Source organism: Coenobita brevimanus, chromosome 76, assembly GCF_032717465.1.
Source record: "Coenobita brevimanus isolate Jiangsu-jjx chromosome 76, ASM3271746v2, whole genome shotgun sequence".
Lineage (NCBI taxonomy): Eukaryota > Metazoa > Arthropoda > Malacostraca > Decapoda > Coenobitidae > Coenobita > Coenobita brevimanus.
In genome coordinates, this window is record NC_137029.1 from 23638555 (window position 1) to 23662489 (window position 23935).

At 41.4% G+C, this 23935-nt stretch overlaps 1 protein-coding gene across 7 annotated transcripts in view; it reads right to left on the reverse strand.

The window, feature by feature from the left end:
• Positions 1-955: 955 nt before the first annotated feature.
• Positions 956-23935, reverse strand: part of LOC145408244 (fumarate hydratase, mitochondrial-like) — a 93901-nt gene continuing 70921 nt past the window's right edge. For all 7 annotated transcript variants that reach the window (XM_080279010.1, XM_080279008.1, XM_080279007.1 and 4 more), the window contains 5 exons: positions 21031-21250; positions 13581-13725; positions 4070-4217; positions 1421-1581; positions 956-1204 (listed from right to left, as the gene is read on the reverse strand). In XM_080279010.1, the coding sequence (XP_080135136.1) occupies positions 1450-1581; positions 4070-4217; positions 13581-13725; positions 21031-21250 (645 nt within the window). In that variant the 3' untranslated portion in view covers positions 956-1204; positions 1421-1449. The remainder of the gene's footprint in view (positions 1205-1420; positions 1582-4069; positions 4218-13580; positions 13726-21030; positions 21251-23935) is intronic.

The window sequence follows — 23935 nt, forward strand, 5'->3', positions numbered from 1 at the left end:
ACACAATGATTATTTCTAATGATGTGCCATTCTGAAAAAGTGATTGTATTGCTTGTGTCCTTTCTCTGTAGAGGACTGATGAGTGAATGTATATTATGAAGGGCTCATCCATGACCCTCGCTTCTGTCTGAGTGGATGTGTGAGTCATGTCTGATATTGGGGGTCTGTTGAGTGTGTCAGTTTTGTTCATGTAGGAGTGTTATGTGCATATAGTGGCCATGCACAAACTGTTATATTTCTTATCTCTTCTTGTGGAGGCCATCGATGTTTAGCTGTACTATGTTCATGCGTGTTAGAGGCAGTGTGTGTTTGGTGCATTTGTGCTGATGTAGAGGTTCCATGCAGGGACTAAGACAAGAAGCCTATGATTCTTTGAGGGGGGAGGGAGGGATGTTGGAGAGGGAGAGGTGCGTTGCATTTGTTGTGAATGGAGGAGTATTTGTGGATGTGTTATCCTGTCACACACCTATGTGCTGTGATGTAGTTTGGCATGTTAGTGTGGTGAATGTAACATGGATCAATCTCTGCAAAAAGTACGTTGAACAGATCTATGTGTCTATCTTGCAACTGGGATGTGCAGAGAACAAACAGGGCACATACATCATGTTTCAGGCCAAAAATTGCTCTCAAAGTCTCTGACTAGAATGAGAAGCAAGGGGATGACCCCATAGAGTCACAGTCCTAAGCGTAAAAATGGGCGCAGGGATACAGCTGCCCACCAAGCAAGAGATGGCATCCTACCAGGCTAGACCAGGGTCCTCCTTGCAGCATACACTTCTCTCTACCCAGACCAACAGTGACACCGTGGGAAGACTCCTCTCTATCACCATCATGGTGACAATTAATAAACTGGGAGTCTTACAAATGAACACTAAAATAGCCTCTGATAATTAACTGCTTCTAACATTTAGGATACAGCAAAGGAAGATCATTCACATAACTCCGAATAGAACACTTTCTTACTGTACAATTTTATTTTCAAAATTTAACACTTATCAGCTACACACAAACATAAATCATCATCTTAGCTTCTTTCCATATGAAACTTTACTGTAAATATCTACACAATATTATTAATACAAATATATACTGTGCAAAGTTAATAAAAGACTGTTCACATGCTTACATCTAATCCTTTGTCATTTTACACTCCATTATCTCATCTTGTGCTGTGTCTAGTAAGTCGCTTCTGTCTTCCCATTTCCTGTAAAAGAAAATATTTAAAAAATAAATTTATTATCTCTATAAATATCCTAACTACCATATATTTGCATCATCACCATCATCCCAACCTGGTAGTTAAATAAAAATATCTCACAAGTTACTTCATTAGTAAGAACATATATTTACAAAACAATATATCAAACAAAAACAATGTCTACCAGAAACATAGTCATGCCACCTATATCTCATTCCTTACCCTCCTCTTCACTGAACATGACCTACACCTCACTTGGGTCCAAGCATGTCTTCAGGTCGTACCCACTGGTCAAACTCTGCCTCTGTCAGGTACCCCAGTTTAAGTGCTGTTGCCTTCAGTGTTGAACCTTCCTTATGGGCAGTCTTGGCAATTTTTGCAGCCTGTGAAAACACAGGTTCCACAAAAGTGGTATGTAACAAACAGATGTTGCATAATACTGTAGTTAATTACTGTATATACAACATTTATAAAACAAGGGCTTATCCCCTTTGTACTATGTCTGTTTTCTTTCACCATGGCTAATGTCCTGATAATTTTGATCAACTTACGAGACATCCCACTGTACTGAGGTTAAACACAAACTCTACTGGTCACCAGTAAAATAATACATTTTTTATTTTTCTGGCAACCTGGATGGTTTTCTATAACTTGGGAGGGCCCCCCACAAAATCTCTTTATCCATCCATCTATTGCCAGATGCCTTAATACCATAAGGGGTGGCCACAAATAAATCGCCTACATATCGCCCTGTCCCCCGCCATTTCATTGCCCTGCTCCCAGCTCACACCCCCCTCTCTCATATACATATCCACTTCATCCCTCCATCTCATCCTTGGCCTCCCCCTACCTCTCCCCCCCCTCCACCTCACTCACATACACTTTCCTCATCAGTCTCTCACTCTCCATCCTCTCCACATCCAAACTACTTCAGTATGTTTCTCCTAACACTTCCTATCACATCCACATCCACACCACAACGCTCCTTCACTTCCTCATTTGTCAGTCTGTCTCTCCATGTGACTCCACATGCTCTTCTCACATACCTCATTTCCATTGCTCTCACTCTTGACTTCTGTCCCTCCAACAAGGTCCAAGCTTCACTTCCATACATTAGAGTTGGTATCTCAATACTGTCATGTAGTAGCTTTTTCACTTCCACACTCACTTCCCTGTTTCTTATCACTGCTTTCAAGGAACCAGCAACCTTTCTTACCTGCTGCACCTTTTCAAGCACTTCACCCTCTAAACCTCCATCCTTACTCATCACACTACCCAAGTACTTAAATGCACTCACATTTTCCATTTCCTCCTCACCCACCTTCACTGTACATTCACTGACTTCACTTCTCTCAAAGACCATAACTTTACTCTTCCCTACAATCACCTTTAGATTCCGCTTCCAACACACTCTCACAAACTCATCCACCAAGCCCTGCAGCTCCCCTTCATCCTCACCCAACAACACAGCATCATCCGCAAACAACAGCACAGGTAACTTCCAAACACTGCCCTCTCTCATGAGGGCCACTTCAACATCCACTGCCCTACCCTGTATCTCTTTTATAACCCCATCCACATACAGACTGAACAACCACAGAGACATGACACATCTCTGTTTCAATCCAACCTTCAAATAGAAATATTCACTAAGTTCACTATCCACACAAACTCCAGCTTAACATCCTCATACATACTCTTCACGGCCTTCAACAACTTCCCATCTACTCCATATATTCTTAATACTTTCCACAATCCTTGTCTATCTACCCTGTCATATGCTTTCTCCAAATCCATGAAGGCCACATACAACTACTTTCCCTTCTCTAGAAACTTTTCCACTAAAGATCTAAGAATGAATATCTGATCTACACAACCTCTTCCCTTCCTAAAACCTCCCTGTTCTTCAACTAATTCCTCTGTTATTTCCCTAACTCTGTCAATAAGTATCCTACTATATACTTTTCCTATTACACTAAGAAGACAAATGCCCCTATGATTACCACACACTTCTTTTTCCCCTTTTCCTTTGTACAGGGGAATCATATACTAGACTTCCAATCCTCCAGGACTCTACCTTCCTCCCATGCCAATCTGTACATCTTCCACATCCATTCTACTACTATCTCTCCCCCATGCTTCAGCATTTCACCACACACTCCATCAATTCCTGGGGCTTTCCCCATTTAAACTTTCTTCAATGCTTCCACAACTTCCATCCTACTGATTTCTTCCTCTCTTCTCACAACCCTCCTTCTCCCAGCCATTCCCCAGCCACTTATACTTGCATTACTTTCATTCTCTATGTTCAACAATTCCTTAAAGTGTTCTCTCCATCTGCTCACTTTTTCTCCCTTCTCCACTAGTAATCTACCATTTTTATCTTTTCTATGTTCAACAATTCCTTAAAGTGTACTCTCCATCTGTTCACTTTTTCTCCCTTCTCCACTAGTAATCCACCATTTTTATCTTTCACTCCCCAGCTAACTTCTTTGGCACCTGTCTAACTTTCTTTAGCTCTTTCCAGAACATTTTCTTACATTCCCTCCACTTTACATTCAAGTTCCTTCCAAATTCCTCATCCACTCTCTTACTCTCTCTTACAAAATGAAGTGGTATTACATTGTCAAAAGTCTGTGGTTACCATGGTGACATATTAATTCATTATCATCCTAACCCTATCTTCTGCTACTGTTTATTTATATTCATGAGGTAAAATAAGCCTTGCCTATTGATATGTAACCCTTTGACTACTAGAGATGTGTCCTAGGATGAATAAAATCCTTAGCAATAAAAGGAATCATACAAAAATATGTAATCAGACTAAGGAGTTAAAATGAATAATAGATGATCATAAATAATTTAAGTAACCTTGTCATAGCCTATATGAGGGTTGAGTGCAGTGACTAGCATAAGACTCTCATGAAGCAACTTGTCTATTCGTTCCTTATTCGCCTCGATGCCCACCACACAGTTGTCAACAAACGCATGGCAGCTGTCGCCCAACAGTCGGATGGATCTGAAATTGCAATGCAAATTACAAAAGCATGAGATGAGGTACAGTCCAGAGAGCAAGGAAAGAAAAGCACAAGAGACAAAGAACTATCAACAGTATGCCCCCTAAACTGGACCAGAAACTCATTCATTCACCACTAAAGCCCCTAGAATCCTGGCTCAATCTCTATGGCCTAACCATTCACACATATTCGGGGGAGGGGCACATTTCTTTATATACAGTATTTAACAATACCTACCACACAAAGTAAATTAAACAACATCAAGTATGATAAACATTTTGTTTTTTGGAAGCTGTCAGAGTGCAAGTTCTTAACAGAGTAGTGTTGTGATTTCAAATTTTTAATAAAAATGCCACTAAATCCACAAAAGAATAAAATTTGCAAATTTATCATGGAAGTTTCTGCTAATCCACTTCATGTTCTTCTTCAATGCAGTAAACTAATTATTCTGACATTAACCCTCTCAGGCACACTCACGCAATTTGCGTGACACGTGGATTTTCCCAGTTTGTTCAGTCACTCGGATCGCGTTCCTAAGCACAAAAAAATTACCCAAAAATTTTCTGGCGAAATCGCATCAAATTTTGACAAATTGTTGCGAGTATAGCGCTTTCCAATGGTACGGCATTGGCAACACTGAGCTGCCTCATTGGGCCCAGCATGTAGCAATATACCTCAGTCTCTTCCAAGCAGCCAGGTGGTGGGTTGCGTTGTGTCTTCAGTCTCTTTAAACTGCTACTAATTCTCCCCCTCCTTCCTGAGCCAAAGCCCCTAAGGACTCAGTGTGATAATGCAATATTTATGAGCATATCTGTATGTGATACTGTCGATGGAAAATAGATATATGTCACGAAAAGGAATTGTGTTCGTTATGAAGCATTAGGCCTACGAGCCGATATGCGTGTTCACTGTTGCAGGGTTTCGCCTCTCGCCCTCCCCAAGGCCCATGGCGTGATTACAAATACGTATATAATGAAGCCAATGTCTAAATTGTATTTTGTGTGAAAGATACTGTGGCTGGCTTTGTGAAATTATGGTACCATAGTGTGGAATAGGGCAGGCATGACGTCCAGTTTTTATAGTCAGGAAGGAAGAATTAGAGGTGTTTAGTGATGGAATTATTGTGATTCTGATAGTGAAAATGCGTATGGAATTGTGTGAAATATACGTCAAATATGCTGCGGGTGTTCATGAAGGAGTGTGGTGTGTGCCAATACAATAGAGTCGCAGTGAGTGTTCACAGAGAAATATTTCATGCATTCACTGACTTTGCTAAAACAAAGTGCAAGTGTCAGAGACAAGAAATATGCCACAGCCACATATACATACGTATGTTGTGCAGCGAATGTTCATGGAGAAATCTATTGTGTGTATCGCATGTGTTTTAGGCAATGTATCGCTAGAAGAGAAAAAATACGCCGCAGCCACAGACACACACACACACACACACACACACACACACACACTCACCCACACCCTCACCCACACGCACATGCTCACCCACACACGCACACACTCACACACCACATAACTCCTCATCTTCCAGCTACTGCCAGCATCTCAACACCTCTGGAGGAAGTGAGTTATCCATATTTTGTTGATCTGTATATTGACCTATTTCTATAGTTCAATATTTTTTACATAAATAAGTAATGTTTTTTACATACACACATACGAGATGGAAGAAAGTTCAGCTTCTTTGTCAGAACCTAGCAAAAAGACTAGTGGTCATGTCGAGTTTCTGACAGCACTATCAAAAACCTTATGATATTTTACGTGTATACTTTGAGTAAAAAAAGAAAATAATAAAACGTAACGAGCGAAAATATGTAGCCGTGGGTGAGGTAGGGAAAGAGTGTTTTTTATCTCGCGTGTGGGTGGGGAAGAGTATTCTACGTTTGTCGTCCAATTACTCCAAAACTATTGAACGTATCGATTTCCTGTAAGAACCATGATAAAGAGCAGTAAATTCTACATATGTTCATTTGCAAAATATAAGCCTCTGGGAGCATTTTCTGTTGGAAAAGTTTGGGGAACAGACTTTCGGTAAAGTCAAAAGCGCTCAGAAGAGTAATCTCACTTTGTCGGCCAATTACTCGAAAACTATTGGACGTATCGATTTCCTATAAGAACCATGATAAAGAGCAGTAAATTCTACGTATGTACACGACATAACAATGTAATATCTATGATAAGAATTCGTTGTTACGTAGGCAGGAATATTGCATATGCTGTGCACACATCACGAAAGTGACGTATGGACGTGAGTTCCCAGTCGTTTTTGGCGATTTACTCGAGAACTATGAGGCGTATGGAAACCAAGAGGTGCTCATTAGAAAGCTGGTGAAATTCTGCATAGTATTATGCAATAAAAACATAACATCTGCTAGAAAATTTCCATATTAGAGCTCCTTGAGTTTTTTCAAAAATGGCTTTCAGTTTTTGGCTATTTTCTCGGAAACTACAAATCATATCAACACCGGATTTGTCTCTTTAGAAAGCTGATGAAATTCTCTATCAAAACTTCTAATAACATTTTCCTGTATGATGGAAAACACTCGAATGGTGATGTTGGGAAGTGAATGTGACGTAGCAAAATTTTATTCACGGCCACCTAATGTTGTTTTATTCGTGTTTTCCTGTTTTTTTGTGGTGCTTATCAGCTAGAACAATCATCAATGAATAAGATGACATACGTTTCATGGCAGTATATTGATGTTTGGGTGGCGAAAATAAGGAGAGAATACGTGTTATTTGCCGTGCGCAGGCAGCCGGGCCGGGCGACTTCGCAGATAAAGTCGTGCGCCGGAAAACTTACTGAAACTTATCGTGCGCGAGAGAGTTAAACAGAAGACCAATTTCAATTTTAAAAATTTAAATACTGTACACTGGAATCTCCTAAATCGCGCATTCCTAAACAACAAATTCATAATATGGGGCAATATTATGCAACAGTTTGCAATACTGTATCAGTAATTTGCAGAAATAACACACAGTTCACAATTGCAACCTCAAAAGTGAAGGTTTTCCAGTGAGTTTTTGAACATCTGTTTTGCTATGTTTGAACAAATGGTGGTTTCTTAATAAGCAGAGCTGTATGAAAGTGAGAGTTTCCTCTCTGTATCAGGTAGGCAAATTCTGAATTATAAAAAGGTCTGGGACACACTGCCAGACGATGCCAGAACGATTAACACCAGCAATGTTACATATTTTGCCCGTGGTTTTGAAGTTTGATGGAGTTTTGGTTGAATTTAAACACTGTCATTCTTCTTGACATCCATAACTGTGGTGAAGTGGTTTCCATCAGGATATTATTTAGGCTTACCTCTCTATATGAATGTGAGATAAATACTGTATATGAAACTTGCCTAGCAAAGCCAACGACACTTACTCTCTGACCAGCTTGCTCTCTTCATCTTAATATCCCATATTTTCCTTCTTTCTGGATCACAAAGGTGTCAGAAAAGTCACACAGAAGATCCATCACTGTTACTGCACCCAAATGCAGCATAATCAAACCATTAATAGAGGCAAAAGAAGGACCAGTAAATGAACACAGCCCCCCTCCACACACACATTTTGAAGCTACCAACAGTTTGGTTTGGCAAATTTACAGTGATTACAATAAAACCCCGATATATAATACCCCTAGATGCGATACCCCGGCTTAACGATGGGGGTAGAAATACCACCATACCCCACCTAACAATGACCAAACCCAGGTTTAACGATGGGTTTTGAATTTTTTTACTGACTGTGATGATATTTTAGACTAAAATTGTGTGTTTAGGTTGATTTATAAACTGTTTTTAGACGTAGATTACAGTAATGTGTTTTAGCCATAGGTGGGGTGAACATTGTTATTTTGGGGTACAGTATACTAAGTTTCATTTTTTCCAGACTTATATTTGACAATTTTCAAATTTTATTTGTTGGTTTGAGTTATTTACAGGTGTTAGGCTTGGGTAAGCTTCTTTTACAGCTGTTAGGCCATTTAGATGGCTTTCACCTTGTTACTGGGATCATTTGGGTGGGTTTTGGACTTGGTTGGGGGGGAACCCAAGGCCGAAAAATGCATCCCATTACTTTACATGTTAAAACTACCCCGATATACGATACCCCCCCCAATGATGGGTTTTTACCTAACCAACTGCATCATTAAACTGGGGTATACCTTCTCAGTGTTTACATATTGTAGAGATTAGGATTAAAATGGAAATCTTCAGTAGCTCAAATTAACAAAATCTACTACAATTACAGCATTACAGTAAAACCTCACTATAACGGACTAACTGGGACACCAAGCCATTCCGAAAAAAGCAAAATTCGGATAAAAGCAACATCCGGACTTCCCCTTGCTAAACCAGACTTTTTCCGATATATCAGACATTAGTCTGGATCACACAAACGGTTTTTGAATTGTTCTTCACTATCATTGCAGTATAGTAAGACCTCACTATAACGGACTAATTGGGGCCCAAACCATTCCGAAAAATGCGAAATTCTGATAAAAGAGACATCCGGACTTCCCCCTCCTAATCTGGACTTTTTCCGATATATCAGACATTAGTCCTGATCGCATGAATGGTTTTTAAACTGTTTTGACTACCACTGCAGTACTGTACTGTGTTATAACTTCACTACATTAATCAAATGGTATAATATATATAATAATACTGTACTGTACACTGATAAACATGTCTTTTATTTATCTTATTGTGGTGAACATAGCTGAAGTTGTCAGGCAGTCCGGACTGCTTCTGACTTTATCGGACTTTTTCCGATATATAAGAATTTAGTCCGGTAGCTCCTCGATTCTGATAAAAGCAAATTCCGGTCTACTGATGTCCGTTATGTTGAGGTTTTACTGTATTTTATTCATCAGCCACTCATGTATCACAACAGGTGACGAGTTGTATTTTTAGACAAATCTGCAGTCAGCCAACACCGGGCTATAAGACTAGTCTGCCTTAAGCCTCGGAACCCCTACCCCCTTCCCTGTCCATTCAATCTCACAATAAATATTGTTCTTTTTTTTTTTCTTCTTTTTTTAAATGCTCCAACGTGTTTGCATGCATTGGCCTTGGTCATCTAATAGCTACTCTCCATGTTGCTTGATCTCTGGCAGCCTCCCTGTTCAGTCCGTTAACCCTGAAGTCACATTTAATGACCTCGTCCCAGGTCTTTTTTGGTCTACTCCTCGCAACCCCACCCCTAATATTAACGCTTCTCACCTTCTGCACCCAATTATCATCCCCCATCCTCTCCACATGCCCAAACCACCTCAATCTACCTCTCCTCATTGCAACACCAATACACTCTGGACCCATCCTACCTCTCAACTCTTCCATCATAAACCTAACCCCCCAGGCCTTGCACTCAGGGACGCACTGCACATCCACCTAATTATCATCATTTCTGCACATTTGAGCCTGCAAATATCCTCTTCCCTTACTGCCCAGGTCTCACAACCATACAGCATTACACTCCTAACACATGCTGCATACAAAGATCCCTGAATTATTCCTTTCTTTTGCAGGTTGTTAGTGCTCACTGGTGACCAGTTTGAGGTAGGTCTGGGGGTAAGGGGAGCAACTTTTCCAAAATGACAGACTCATAAGTAATTTTTCCCATAAGATTAGTTATTTCTATATCACGAAATTCTCAAATTGCAGCATGTGCCCAGTCCCATAAGACCGCAATCTAGGAGAATCCACTGTATCTGTATCTATCAAACCAACAGTCATTAGCCATCCTCTTACTTTACTTCAGCAAATAAACACTAAGAGGAATACAAAAATCTTTTATTAACAACTATATTACCAATCAGTCTCATAACATTACAATACTAACATTATATATAAATCAATCTAAATCATTCTAACCATGAAAGCTTCATAAACATATGACTATTTCCACGTGAAGAGAATGGAGCATGAGAGACTGAACAGGAGAGTATACATGGGTGCAGCGGAGAGGCAGACCAAGGATGTGATGGAGGGACTGGGGGTGGAGAGACTGTATAAGAGAGAATGTGGTGCAAGTTGGGGTTGTTGAGGGCAGACCGATTTTTTTTTTTTTTTTTTTAATGCGAGGAAGAAGGAACCAAAGGCCATGAGCCCGCAGTAACAGTTCCCACCAAGAGAAGAACAAAATACAATAGAGAGCCAAATTCAAGATCCGATCATTTTGAGATGCCTCGACACAATGCATTTGAAAGACTGGAGATCATAGGCAGCAGGAAATACAGACAGAGGGAGACAGTTCCAGAGCTGACCTGTTGCATAAATGAAAGACTGGGAGTAACAGTTAACTCTTGCATTAGAGAGTTGAACAGAAAAGGGATGAGAGTTTGCTGCCAGACGGGTGCTACGCGCCCGTCGTAGAGGTGGAGGAATGCAAGCAGACAGTTCAGAGGAGCAGTGACCATTAAAGTAGCGATAGAAAAGAGATCAAGATGCAACAGTGCGGCGAAGAGACAGAGATTGAAGGGAGTCAGTCAGAGGAGGAGAGTTAATGAGACGAAAAGCCTTTGACTCCACCCTATTGAGAAGAGCTGTATGTGGGGAGCCTCCCCACACATGAGAGTTGTACTCCACACAGGGGCGGATGAAACCCCTGTATAGAGTCAGCAATCGTGCAGGGGTAAAGAAAGAGCGGAGTCGGCTTAGCACACCCAATCTCTTGGAAGCAGATTTTACAAGAGATGTAATATGATCTTTCCAAGATAAGTCCCGAGTAAATGAAACCCCAAGCATGATCAAGGATGATGCAGGATTAAGCTGAGTATTATTAAACATTAGTGGGTATACCTGTGGAAGATTTTGTCGGGTTGATAGGTGTAAGAACTGAGTCTTAGATGCATTAAAAACAACCATATTATTTTTACCCCAGCCAGAGATACGAGCCAAGTCAGACATTAGGTGTGCCATAGCCTCATCCCTTGTTTGTTGAAGTAACTGTTGAGATGGGCGCTGCGGGAACCGAATGGAAAGGTGAAGGGTGGAGTCATCAGCGTATGAGTGGATAGAGTTAGATGTACAGCTTAGAAGATCATTGATGAATAAAAGGAAGAGAGTTGGTGATAGGACAGAGCCCTGAGGAACACCACTGTTGATAGATCTAGGAGAAGAACGATGGCCGTCTACAACAGCAGCTATAGAACGACCAGAAAGGAAGCTAGCGATGAAGGCACAGATAGAAGGATAGAAACCGTAGGAGGGCAGTTTGGAAATTAAAGATTTATGCCAGACTTGATCGAAAGCCTTTGAGATGTCAAGTGCAATGGCAAGGCTTTCGCCAAAGTCCCGAAAGGAGGATGATCAGGAGTCTGAAAGGTAGGTGAGAAGATCGCCAGTGGAGCGTCCCTGACGGAACCCGTACTGACGATCGGAAAGAAGGTTGTGATAGGAAAGATGCCTTAAAATTTTTCTATTAAGAATTGACTCGAAAACTTTTGAAATACAGGACGTTAAAGCAATTGGACTATAGCTGGAGGGTTGGGAGTGGTCACCCTTCTTTGGGACTGGCTGAATGAGAGCAAACTTCCAGCAAGAAGGAAAGGTACAAGTTGACAGACAAAGGCGAAAGAGTTTGCCTAGGCAGGGTGTAAGCACAGAAGCACAGTTCTTAAGAACAACAGGAGGGACCCCATCAGGCCCATATGCCTTGTTAGTACTGAGGCCAGTGATGGCAGAAAATACATCAGCTGAAGAAATTTTAATGTCAGCCATGAGGAAGTCAGAGGGGGGAAGTGATAGAGGAACAGCACCGGAATCGTCTAAGGTGGAATTGGAGGAGAAAGTCTGTGCGAAGAGATCTGCTTTATCAGTAGAAGAAATAGCTATAGAACCATCAGAGTAGAAAAGAGGAGGGAAGGATGATGAGGTAAAGTTGTTAGAAAGATTTTTGGCAAGGTGCCACAAGGAGCGGGAAGAATTCGAGTTGGAGAGTTGAGAGCATTTAGTATGGATGAAATTATTTTTAGTAGAGCGAAGAACAGACTTAGCACGATTCCGGGCAGAAACGTAAAGATGATGTGATTCAGGGGTGGGTTGGCTCCAGTACCTTTTGTAGGCCCTCTCCTTGTTGCGGACAGCATTAGAACAAGCGTGATTAAACCAAGGCTTTCTTGCGTTAGTCAAAGGATATGAGAAAGGAATGTATGCTTCCATGCCTGAGAGAATAACCTCCATAATGCGCAAGGCACACTCAGATGGCTCCCGGCCATGGAAGCAATAATCATTCCAGGGAAAATCAAAGAAGTACTGCCTGAGGGCCTCCCAGTCTGCGGCTCCAAAATGCCACAGACGACGTTTCCCTGGAGGGTCCACAGGCCGTACCGGAGTGATAGGACAGGTTAAGGTAATAAGGTTGTGATCGGAGGAGCCCAACGGAGAGAAAAGATTAACAGAGTAAGCAGAAGGATTAGTAGTGAGGAAGAGGTCAAGTATGTTGGAGCTCTCTCCAAGGCGGTCAGGGATACGGGTAGGGTACTGTACAAGCTGCTCTAGGTCATTAAGGATAGAAAAGATGTAGGCTTGTTCTCCAGGTGGATCCGTGAAAGGAGAGGAGAGCCAAAGGTGGTGGTGAACATTGAAATCTCCTAGAATGGAGATTTCAGAGAAAGGAGAAATGGATAGAATGTGTTCCATCGTAGAAGTACGATACTCGAAGAATTTTTGATAGTCAGTAGAATTAGGGGATAAGTAAACAGCACAGATATATTTAGTCACTGAATGACAGGAAAGCCGAAGCCAGAGTGTAGAGAATTCAGAAGAATCGAGTTCAGGAACACGAGAGCAAGATAAGTCGTTGCGTATATATACACAACAGCCACCTTTGGCTTTGAAATGAGTATAGAGAAAGTAGGAGGATACAGAAAAGGGTTTGCTGTCAGTTGCCTCAGACAACTGAGTCTCCGTTAGAAAAAGAAGGTGAGGTTTAGAGGAGGAGAGGTGGTGCTCAACAGAGCGAAAGTTAGAGGAAAGGCCGCGAATGTTGCAGAAATGAAGAAGAAGAGAGTCAGACAGTGGTTCCAGGCACCTCGAGTCGTCACCGGGAGAGGGGCGGATGGTGGGGGCATTTATGGTCCCCCCCCCTGGGGACTCCGAGGCTTGGTGAAGAGACGCCATTTTTTTTTTTGTGAAGGACAGTGTGATATGGAGCCAGAGGCAAATCAGTTGTGACCATCCCTTCCTGGATTAAAGCTTCTGCCTCTAGAGAGATATAAAGACAGACAGACAGTTTCCCATCAATTCCTCCTCTTTGATACAAACACCATAACGAAGGAAAGTCTTATCTAAACCATCATTTGGTTTATCAATGACTAAATCTAGATATGATACAAACAATTTTTAACCAACCTGAGTACATTGGCAACCATCATGGGCTTGAAAACATTAAGCTCAAAATGTCCATTGGAGCCACCCACAGTCACAGCAACGTGGTTACCCATTACCTGTGCTGCCACCATAGTGATCGCCTCACACTGCGTTGGGTTCACCTTACCTAAGACAACAAATGAATATTTAAGCATTCTATCCTTTAACAAAAATGCAGTTACACTAATATTCACCATCCATCATCATGATACCCTTTTTAAATAACATTATTTTGTTTCTAACAAAGCTGGGATTGCCAGTAGGGGACACTTTCATATGGTGGCACTGATGTAACAGCTGCTCCAATGACTGGTATTACAAATGTTTCTCAACTCCATCCCTATACCCGGAAACGAGGATGGCAAATTGCAAGAGGAATGCAACTTCAGCCTGCAGTTCACTAGGCCTATATTCAGATAAGCCAGTCCACGAGGCCTATATTCAGATAAGCCAGTCCACGAGGCCTATATTCAGATAAGCCTGGAAGTGTCACTTATCACAATGCAACAACAATTAAACTAGGATAATTTTCCACATGATGAAAACTTCTAGAGCAAATCTATCTATCTATCTATCTATAGCCCGACGCCCTAATCCCGCAAAGGGTGGCCGCAGACAAAACGCCTCCAAGTCACTCTGTCACCCACCATTTGACTCCCCTCCCCCCAACTCACCCCCCCCTCCCTCATATACCTCTCAACTCCATCCCTCCACCACATCCTCGGTCTACCCCTCCCTCTCCCTCCCTCCACCTCACCCACATACACCCTCTTAGTCAGTCTTTCACTCTCCATCCTCTCCACATGTCCAAACCACCTCAGTGTATTTCTCCTAATCTTTTCAACCACATCCACATCTACCCCACAACGTTCCTTCACTTCTTCATTCGTCAACCTGTCCCTCCACGTCACTCCACATGCTCCTCTCAAGTAACTCATTTCCACTGCTCTCACTCTTGACTTGTTCCCCTCTTGCAAGGTCCACGCCTCGCTTCCATACGTCAGGGTAGGGATCACAATACCATCATGCAGAGACTTCTTAACTTCCATACTCACCTCCCTATTTCTCATCACTGCTTTCAGTGTGCCAACAACCTTCCTTCCCTGCTGTACCCTTTCACGTACTTCATCCCCCAAAGTTCCATCCTTACTCATCACACTACCCAAGTACTTGAATGCACTCACATTCTCCATATCCTCACCATCCAACCTCACTGCACACTCTGTGACTTCAATCCTCTCAAACACCATAACTTTACTTTTGTTTACATTAACTTTCAGCTTCCTCCTCCTACACACTGTCCCAAATTCATTCACCAAACCTTGCAACTCCCAGCAACTCAGAGCAAATCTGATTTCATTAATTTACTCATCCTTTTAGGTAACAGTCTTTCTCTCCCAGAGTTTCAGTACCTTTAAGTAGGGAAACATAAGCCAAGACAATGCATTCATGATCTCTTACAACATACAGGTGGCAGAACCATCACATCAGTCATAATATTTAATCATACTATTACTCTGCCTTTATTTTTAACTATTAATCTGCCACAATTTTCAGTTTCAATTTTTAACAATTTTTTTTTAAGATACAGACTGGTTAGCCAGTTTCCTAACACTCAACAATCATTGCAGGCATTTGAGAATTTGTAGCAGACCATTTCTACTAAGACAGGCTAAGGCCAGGTCACTGAGCACTAGTGTAACAGTATTAACAGTGATGCCGTGTCAATGGGTTGCATGAAGAAAGTCCATCCATCCATCCATCCATCATCCAATCCTACATTGCAACATGAGAAGCGTAGGAGCCCGGGGCTAGGCAGCTGGTCCCGACATTTAAGATGAGGGTGACCAGCCTCACTCATCCCCGAGTGGCATTACACGAGCAATCAACCCCAACCATCTCTTGGATATAAACCTTCACTGGCTCAATCCGACTGGAGTGCAATAATTACCCACTAAGCCACCAGGTGCCAAAATTTGGTTATATGGTTACCACCCAGCATAGTAAATGGTTTCCTGGTGTACAGGAAACCATTTGGTTTGTCACTCAGTGTAGAGTCACCCACAGGCAGAAGGAAGAGGAATGAATGAAGGAAAGACAGAAGAGGGAGTGTAAAGTTATCCATAGGCAGAAGGACAAGGAAAGAATGAAGGAAAGTGAAGGAAAGAAAGACAGAAGAGGATGGATGGAAAGAAGGATGGAGGAGAGGAAAGGGCAGACACCCGACAGCAGCACTACATCGAGTGAGTGGATGGTGAGTGCCCCCACCTACCACAATGAAGAAAGTACAAAATGTTTTAGTGAAATTAAAATTCTCAACTGATTCTTACCACAACTAGGCCTCAACACGCATTAATATGAACCACACTCAATTCCTTCCTCTAACCGCTTGGGTATCATATTGCATATATGAGCATCATTTAACCCTTAAACTGTGACATCAAGGTTTCATGCCCTTTCTGTGATTCCTAAATACTGTTAATATAATTTTCTATCATCATAAAAAAAACATTTAAATCCCTTAACATGAAAAGGAACACACTGAAGTATGGGCATGTTTAAAGTAAATATAAACTCAGTCTCTCTCAGTCTAATCATATTAGTCAAGCTCCTGGATTTTTATTTGATGCCAAAATATGACATTTTTATTTTCGTCACTGACAGTTTTTCATGAAATGAAATTGAGCAAAAATTTGAAAGCATGAGTGTGCCTAATATTAGGGTCAACATCTACCACAGTATCTATAATCAGGAAAAGTGTTTTTTAAGATTTGAATTTGGGGGGACTTCATCAAAATAATAAATGCGTAAAAAGGTTACATAAGGAGAGTGGCTGCCAGAAGCTCCAGATTCTTCCACATGATCTATTTCAATTATCAATCACCTATTTGCACCAAAATCAGATGAAAAAAAAAAAATCAAAATATTAGCCTGACTCTACTGATGTGCTGTACACTGCTTACGTCCATTGGGCATGTGATGTCAGCCACAGTCCTCAGGTTAATGGTAGGTACTGTATGTGTATACCCTACTAACAATAAGTCTGTTCAAACCTTTTTGCCTCCCGCAACCTGATGATGTACAGTATTTTGTATACAGTGAGATCTTGATATAACAGACAAGATGGGGGAAAAGGCAGAGGGTACCGGTATATCTGACTGTTCGTTATATATGACATTCAATAGGGGCCTGCTCTACCAGACCTAGAGTCGGTAAGTGTGAAAATGGTCTGGTAGGTACCCCCATGTAGGACAAGTTATATGACACCAATAAATCAGTATTATATGGGTGGCCTGTATTCCAACATAAACAGGGAAAAATAAATATTGTACAATATCTCTTTGATAACTCCAAACAACTCTTACGGCATCAGTGCATTTAACACAAAAAACAAAAAATAATAATAATTCATTCATCTAATCCAGTGTTGCCCCATGTGAAGTGTAGGAGCCCCGCACTAGACAAATTGGTCCTGACATTTAAGATGAGAGTGGCCAGCCTCACTCATCCCAGAGTGACATTAGCTATGTGTGCAATTAACCCCAACCACCCCTTGGATATAAACCTGCACCAGCTCAATCCAATTGGGGCATCTTAATTACCCACTAAACCACCAGGTGCCATAATTTGGTTATATAGCTACCACCCAGTGTAGTAAATGGTTTCCTGGTATACAGGAAATCATTTGCCTTGTCAGTCAATGCAGAGTCACCCGTAGACAGATGGAAGAGGAAACAATGGAGGAAAGAAAGACAGAGGAAGAAAGAAGGAACGAAGGAAGGAAGAGAGGAAAGGGCAGGCACCCGAGAGCAGCACCACATCAAGTGAGTGGGTGGCGAACACCCCCACCTACCACTAAAATACCGATAATAAAAAGCTTTTTGCATAAAAAATATATCTTATTGTATTAAATAGCCCCAACAGCTGTTAATACACCATTCTGACCAAATGTGTGAGTGAATCATACACGACAATATGGGCAGCCAATGCGGTCACTGGGTATGTATCAGTTACTATGGTAGTGGCATGCCTCACAATGACCAGCTTCAGTACAAACAATCCCGAAACGTAACACTGCATTACACACTCGACATTCATAAGGTGACTCAACAGATACCAGTCATGGAAATAAGCTTTTGATTTGGCTGGAACAGTAATTCAGAATAAACTGAAGTGCCGATAAAACTGTTTATGGGTAAATTTAACTAAACGAACAAGAAATGTTATAAGAGGTGTCATATTCACAAGTACACAAACTGATGCTTAGGAAGGGTTCAGTATGAGAATTTCACATTCATCATCATCATCACCATCATCATCCGGACCTCCTTTCCCACCCTAGGGCAGGGTGAGGAGTAGCAACATCCAGACAGCCCAAGTTTGCCCAATCCAATGGGCCATGCTTCCATTCACTTATCACTCAAGCCCCCAGAATCTTGGCTCTATCTGATAAACCAAAAACATTCACTATATTCCATAGCTTCACATAAACGTTTCCGACAGAGTCAATCTGGACAATGTCACGTTAAAAAGGGGTGCCAAATCCCTGATCATGCACTTCTTCTCACAACATTCATCCAGCCAGCTCAATCTCTTGTCAGACCCCTAGCCTCACCAACTTCCATACCTCTCTTCCTCACACACAGATCCACCATATCCCTCCACCTTCTCCTTAGCCTACCTAAGAACCTAGCCTCCTCCCTCCTTCAAATTCGTTCCGATATACCTTTTTCACCACTCTACTGTTATCCATTCTCACCACAATGACCATACCATCTCAGAACACTCTCTCTGATTCTGGTGTCTACAGACTTCCTCACTCTGCATCTTTCACAAATCGCATTATTTCGAATCCTATCCACTCTCTGTACTCCACATACATTCCTCAGCAGTCCCATCTCCACTGCTCTCACTCTTGACTTTTCATTTTCATGCCACACCTTAGTCTCACACCCATATGCTAAAGTTGGCACTAACACTCCTTCATGTATGCCTCGCGTAGCTGCAACACTCAAACCTCTGTTTCTTGTCAAGGCCTTCATAGCACCAGCTACTTTCCTTCCTTGTGTCACTCTACTTTCCATTTCTGCACATTTTCCTCTCTTTTCTATCACTGTACCCAGGCATTTGAGCTCTCTCACAAATACCTCTCTCTCCATTCACAGTAACATCACACTGGGAGTCACCTTCTTTCTCAATAACCATGACTTTACTCTTCTACATTTACTCTCATGGCACAATGCTCATAGACATCAGCAAACTCTGCACTAGTCTACCAAGTTCTTGCCCAGTATCTGCAAGTAGTACTGCATCATCAGTATACAACAATCTGAGATATTCCATCCATCACCATTCATCACCAGTACCATCCCCCTCTCCATTTCTCGTGTTTTTACTTCTCTCATCACCCCCATCCATGTACAGTATATACTGAACAACCATGGGGACATCACACAACCTTGTCACACGCCCACATCTATCATGAACCATTCACTTAGATGCCCATTTACCCTTCAACATGCCTCACTACCATCATCTACCAAGTTCTTGCCCGGTATTTGCAAGTAGTATTGCATCATCAGCATACAACAAATTTGAGATATTCCATCAATCACCATTCATCACCAATGCCATCCCTCTCTCCATTACTCAAGTTTTTACTTCTCTCATCACCCCATCCATGTATATACTGAACAACCATGGGGACATCACACAACCTTGTCGCACGCCCACATCTATCATGAACCATTCACTCAGATGCCCATTTACCCTTCAACATGCTTCACTACCATCATAAAAACTCTTGACGGCATCTAGCAGCTTACCATCTACGCTGTACATGAACAAAACCTACCACAACTCTTCTCTGTCTACTCTGTCGTATGCTTTTTCCAGATTCACGAATACCATAAACACCTTATAGTCCTTCTCACAAGCCTTCTCCACTATCTGTCGTACTGCATATATTTGATCCACCCATCCTCTGCCACTCCTAAAGCCACCCTGTTCATCACTCGCTAGGACTTCTGATATCTCTCTTACTTTATAATTCTTCCATATATCTTCCCTACCACACTCAATAAACAAATGCCACTATAATTCTTGCACTCATTTCGCTCACCTTTATTTTTGTACAGGGGTACAATCACAGCCTTTTTCCAATCTGCTAGCACAATTTCACTCATCCATGCCTTCTTACGTATCTCCAACATGCACTTCATTCCACTCTCTCCACTACACTTAATCATTTCTGCATACACCTCATCAACCCCAGCTCCCTTCCCATTTTTCAGCCACTTCACAGCATTCTTTACCTGTGTGAGTGTCACGTTTCCTGGCACTGCATTCCTTCTCTGCACATCCCCAAAGCCAATCATATTTACAGCGGCTCTGCTCTCTCTATTCGTATTCATCAGGCTTTCAAAATATTCTTTCCATCCGGTCTGTACTTCATCCCCATGGGTTAATAATCTACCACTTACATCCTTCATACTTTCATATTTCTTTCCGCTGTCACTTCTACATTTCCACACCTCTTTTGACAACAACTTCCTATTTAAGGGTAATTTGCTTTCATTTTTCTTCCTAGTTCACCATTTACCTCCTCCTTTTCACATTCACAGACTAAAATTCATTGTTAAGCAATGTTGGCTCACAAGTTATGATATATATACCAGTATGAGAGAAAATAGTCCCTAAGGAATACTGTCAGCCCACCCACACACTGATTGTGTGATTCACCCTGTGTGACTTACGGCCCAAGTGGTGTGTCCCGCATCTCCACTGTCAATCACCTCACATGTAGCTCTCCAGTAGGTGTTCACATGCACTCCCTATACCAGGCCTGGGTTTGATATTTAACAAATTTGTCCAGCAGGCACACGATCCACTCCATAAACTGGACCTTATTTTGGTGATTAACAAATTTATTAGGTTATATACCACAGCTCACATGACTGTCCAGTTGGCCACAGTGTCTGTTCCCTATACAGGACCTTGGATTTGGCATAAAAGTCGTCCAGCAGAGTCAAGGGGTCTGTTATATTTGAAATCCAGTAAAAATGGTTTTATTAAAGTGGGGGTTTACTGTAATATACAGTATATTGTTTTGCTGCTACAATACTACAGGTATTTCTTTCCACTTCAAAGCCCCTGGTAGTAAAGGGAATAATGATGGTTGCATTAATCCATCCAGTACGCACAGTTTATCCTACTGTGAATAAAGTCATCTGGAGATAGTATGGACATAATAAAAATACACTGGATTGAAGGTGTTCATTCACTCTCATCTTAAATGTCTAGACCAACTTCTCCAGTCCAGGGTTCCTACACTCCTCATGGGGCAACATGGGATTGGATGATGGATGAATGGATGAAGGTATTCATTGCAAATGCATTAAAATAAAAATTAATGACATACACATAAACTAACCAGGCATGATAGATGATCCAGGCTCATTTTCTGGGAGTGACAGTTCACCAAGACCACAGCGTGGGCCAGACGCCAGGAAACGAATGTCATTTGCAATCTTCATGATGGAGCAAGCCAGCACATTAAGTGCTCCAGACACCTCCACCAGTGCATCATGGGCAGCCAATGCCTCAAATTTGTTTGGTGCAGTCACAAATGGAAGGCCTGTTAGCTCAGATACCTGAATATATAAATTGCAAAGTTGAGTTAAAATAATGCATATATCAGGTACAACACACAGGAATATACCAATTTATTTGAAAAAATAAATAAATAAATAAATAAAATAACAGAAATAATTTATTCTGTCATCCTACACAAACCCTTTATTAGTGAAAAAAAGAGTAGTGTAATTCATAATCTGTAGAGATGGCTAGGATAATGAGCTTACATTTTTATTTCAACAAAATCCCATACAGTTATTTCTCATTTTCTTCATCATCCTGATCTCTCTTTGCCACCCATGGATGGTGTGAGGTAGGAACCAAAAGGCAAGCAAGGGAAAATCATGAGAGAAAGAAAACTAATCAGCAGTGTACCCAATTAAGTAAGAAGCACACATATTCACTAAAATGAATCACACAGTTATTCACTTACCATTCAGGCCCCTTGAGTCCTAACTCCACTTCACTGGTATAACCATCCATACATATGTGCTTCATATTACCAACCAGATAGTGTCAAAATGCCTACTATCAAGCTATAAAAGGGGATACAATCCCAAGTAATGGGTTCCCCTGTACAGTCATCCAATCAGCATGATCATTGCCTGCTCTCTAGCCTCATCAACCTCTAAACTTCTCTTTATCTTGCACTCCTATACCTTCTCGTTGGCCTATCATGCCTCCTTTCACCTAACTCACTCACATATACCCTTTTCACCACCCTACTTACATCCATTCTCTTGTTACGACCATACCAAAATGACAGAAACCTTATCTCACAGAGGGGTTCATAGTCCAATGCATGAAGAAAAACACATTAAGGTGGTATGAACATGCAGAGAGAAAGTAGGAAAATGAGACAAGGAGTGTGTCTGACAGCAAAGTAATATAATGTTTCATGAGGAAGACCCCAGCTTCATGGGAAAAGACAATTAATCACTTTATACATCAAATTTCAAAGAGATGATAATGTATGAAAATGGATGTCACAGCATAAGAGATGTACAGGAACAAACAAGCCTCAGTAATCTTATCTTGAATACTGGTGGGATAGCTGCCAGGTGAAATCAAGGTGTTGGCAAACAGATACACAGATACAGCAATTGGTTCCAGAAGTACTGGACAGTTCTGACAATGACATTTCTTACAAAGCTGTTTAATGGCCTACATCCAGAGGAGTCTAAGAAAATGAGACTATAACTTACAATACCACACCATATTTTATAAGTAATTTATATTAAATATTTATTAAACAGTGTTAGAACTGTCCCTATGATCCATGACTCTGTGATGCATGGAAAATATAATTTATTTTCAAGCAGATGCAATAAGCTTGTTTTAAGGTTACTTTCACTCTCAACACCCATCATTTTACTCTTATGTATTGTGCATACAGGTATACTTTTAAATTTTGAAACCACTGTGATAAAATGAAATCAACATTTAGCACTATGATACAACCACCACAAAATGTAAGGTAACACTCATCCCTCTGAGAAAAAGTTAAAGTTTTGATTGTTTTTTTGCCTTTTCCTACCACTAAAATTCACCAACTGATGTTTGACTGTACTTGGTGACTCTTCTAGATCCACTCTTGCACTCTGCTCGCCACAAGCCTTCAATGTTCATGGATCTCCCATCACAGGAAGGTGCATGTACATTGTTCCAGTCCTGTCCCCCCCTTCCCCCCCCTGCTGGTTTGTGTTCAGTCCCCCCCCTCATACTCCTACCCCTCCCAGCCCCCCACTCATCATTCTTAACTGGCAGTTACATCTCAAGCTAACCTCATACTTTACACTCATAGTCACATTACTAATACACAAATATAAACACTAGGATATGTAAAAAGTATATAATATGACTATGAACATGCTGCAGCAAGAAATTAATGCATTATAACGTTGACAGTAAAACAAAAACGTTAACAACGGATATCCCAGGCCTCATGCATTGGGTGTTCGCAAGCATCTGTGTCTGTGCCTGTGTGTTTGGGTGTGTTTATGTCTGTGCTTTTCAGTGTGTGTGTGTGTGTGTGTGTGTGTGTGTGTGTGTGTGTGTGTGTGTGTGTGTGTGTGTGTGTGTGTGTGTGTGTGTGTTTGCAAAGCAGTGCACCCAACACAAGAGGCCTGAGTTGGCCTTTGTTAAAGTTTTTGTTTTACTGTCAATGTCATAATGTATTAATATCTTGCTGCAACATGTTGATAGTTATATTCTTTTAACATATTCTAATGCTTTTTGTTTGTATTCGTAGTGGGACCAAGAGTGTTAAGCATGAAATCAGCTTGAGATATAACTGCTAGTTAAGAATGACGGGTGGGGTGGGGGGTTGGGTAGGAGTATGGGGGATGGTCGGGAGCTGGGGTAGTGGCCGGTGGAGCTCGTTTCGTCCCCCCCTCCCCTCTTCCCTGGGTATTCTGAGGTAGGAAGGGGACACCCCTGGGCAGATATTAGTGAGCATGAGTGAGCCTGTACTGTATCTTACCTGTACTGTCTCTAATACTGAATAATGTACTTTATGAAATAAAGTCCCAAGTTTGGTACTATTTCATCTGTTTGACCTCCCATAAAATTTCTAAGAGTAACATTCGATTATCCAGAAAATTCCATATCCAGAATGGAAAAATCCCCATGCATTTCGGTTAATCGAGCTTTTACTGTAGTAGTAGTAGTTGTTCCCTAGACAGTCTGGCCGAACAGCCCCG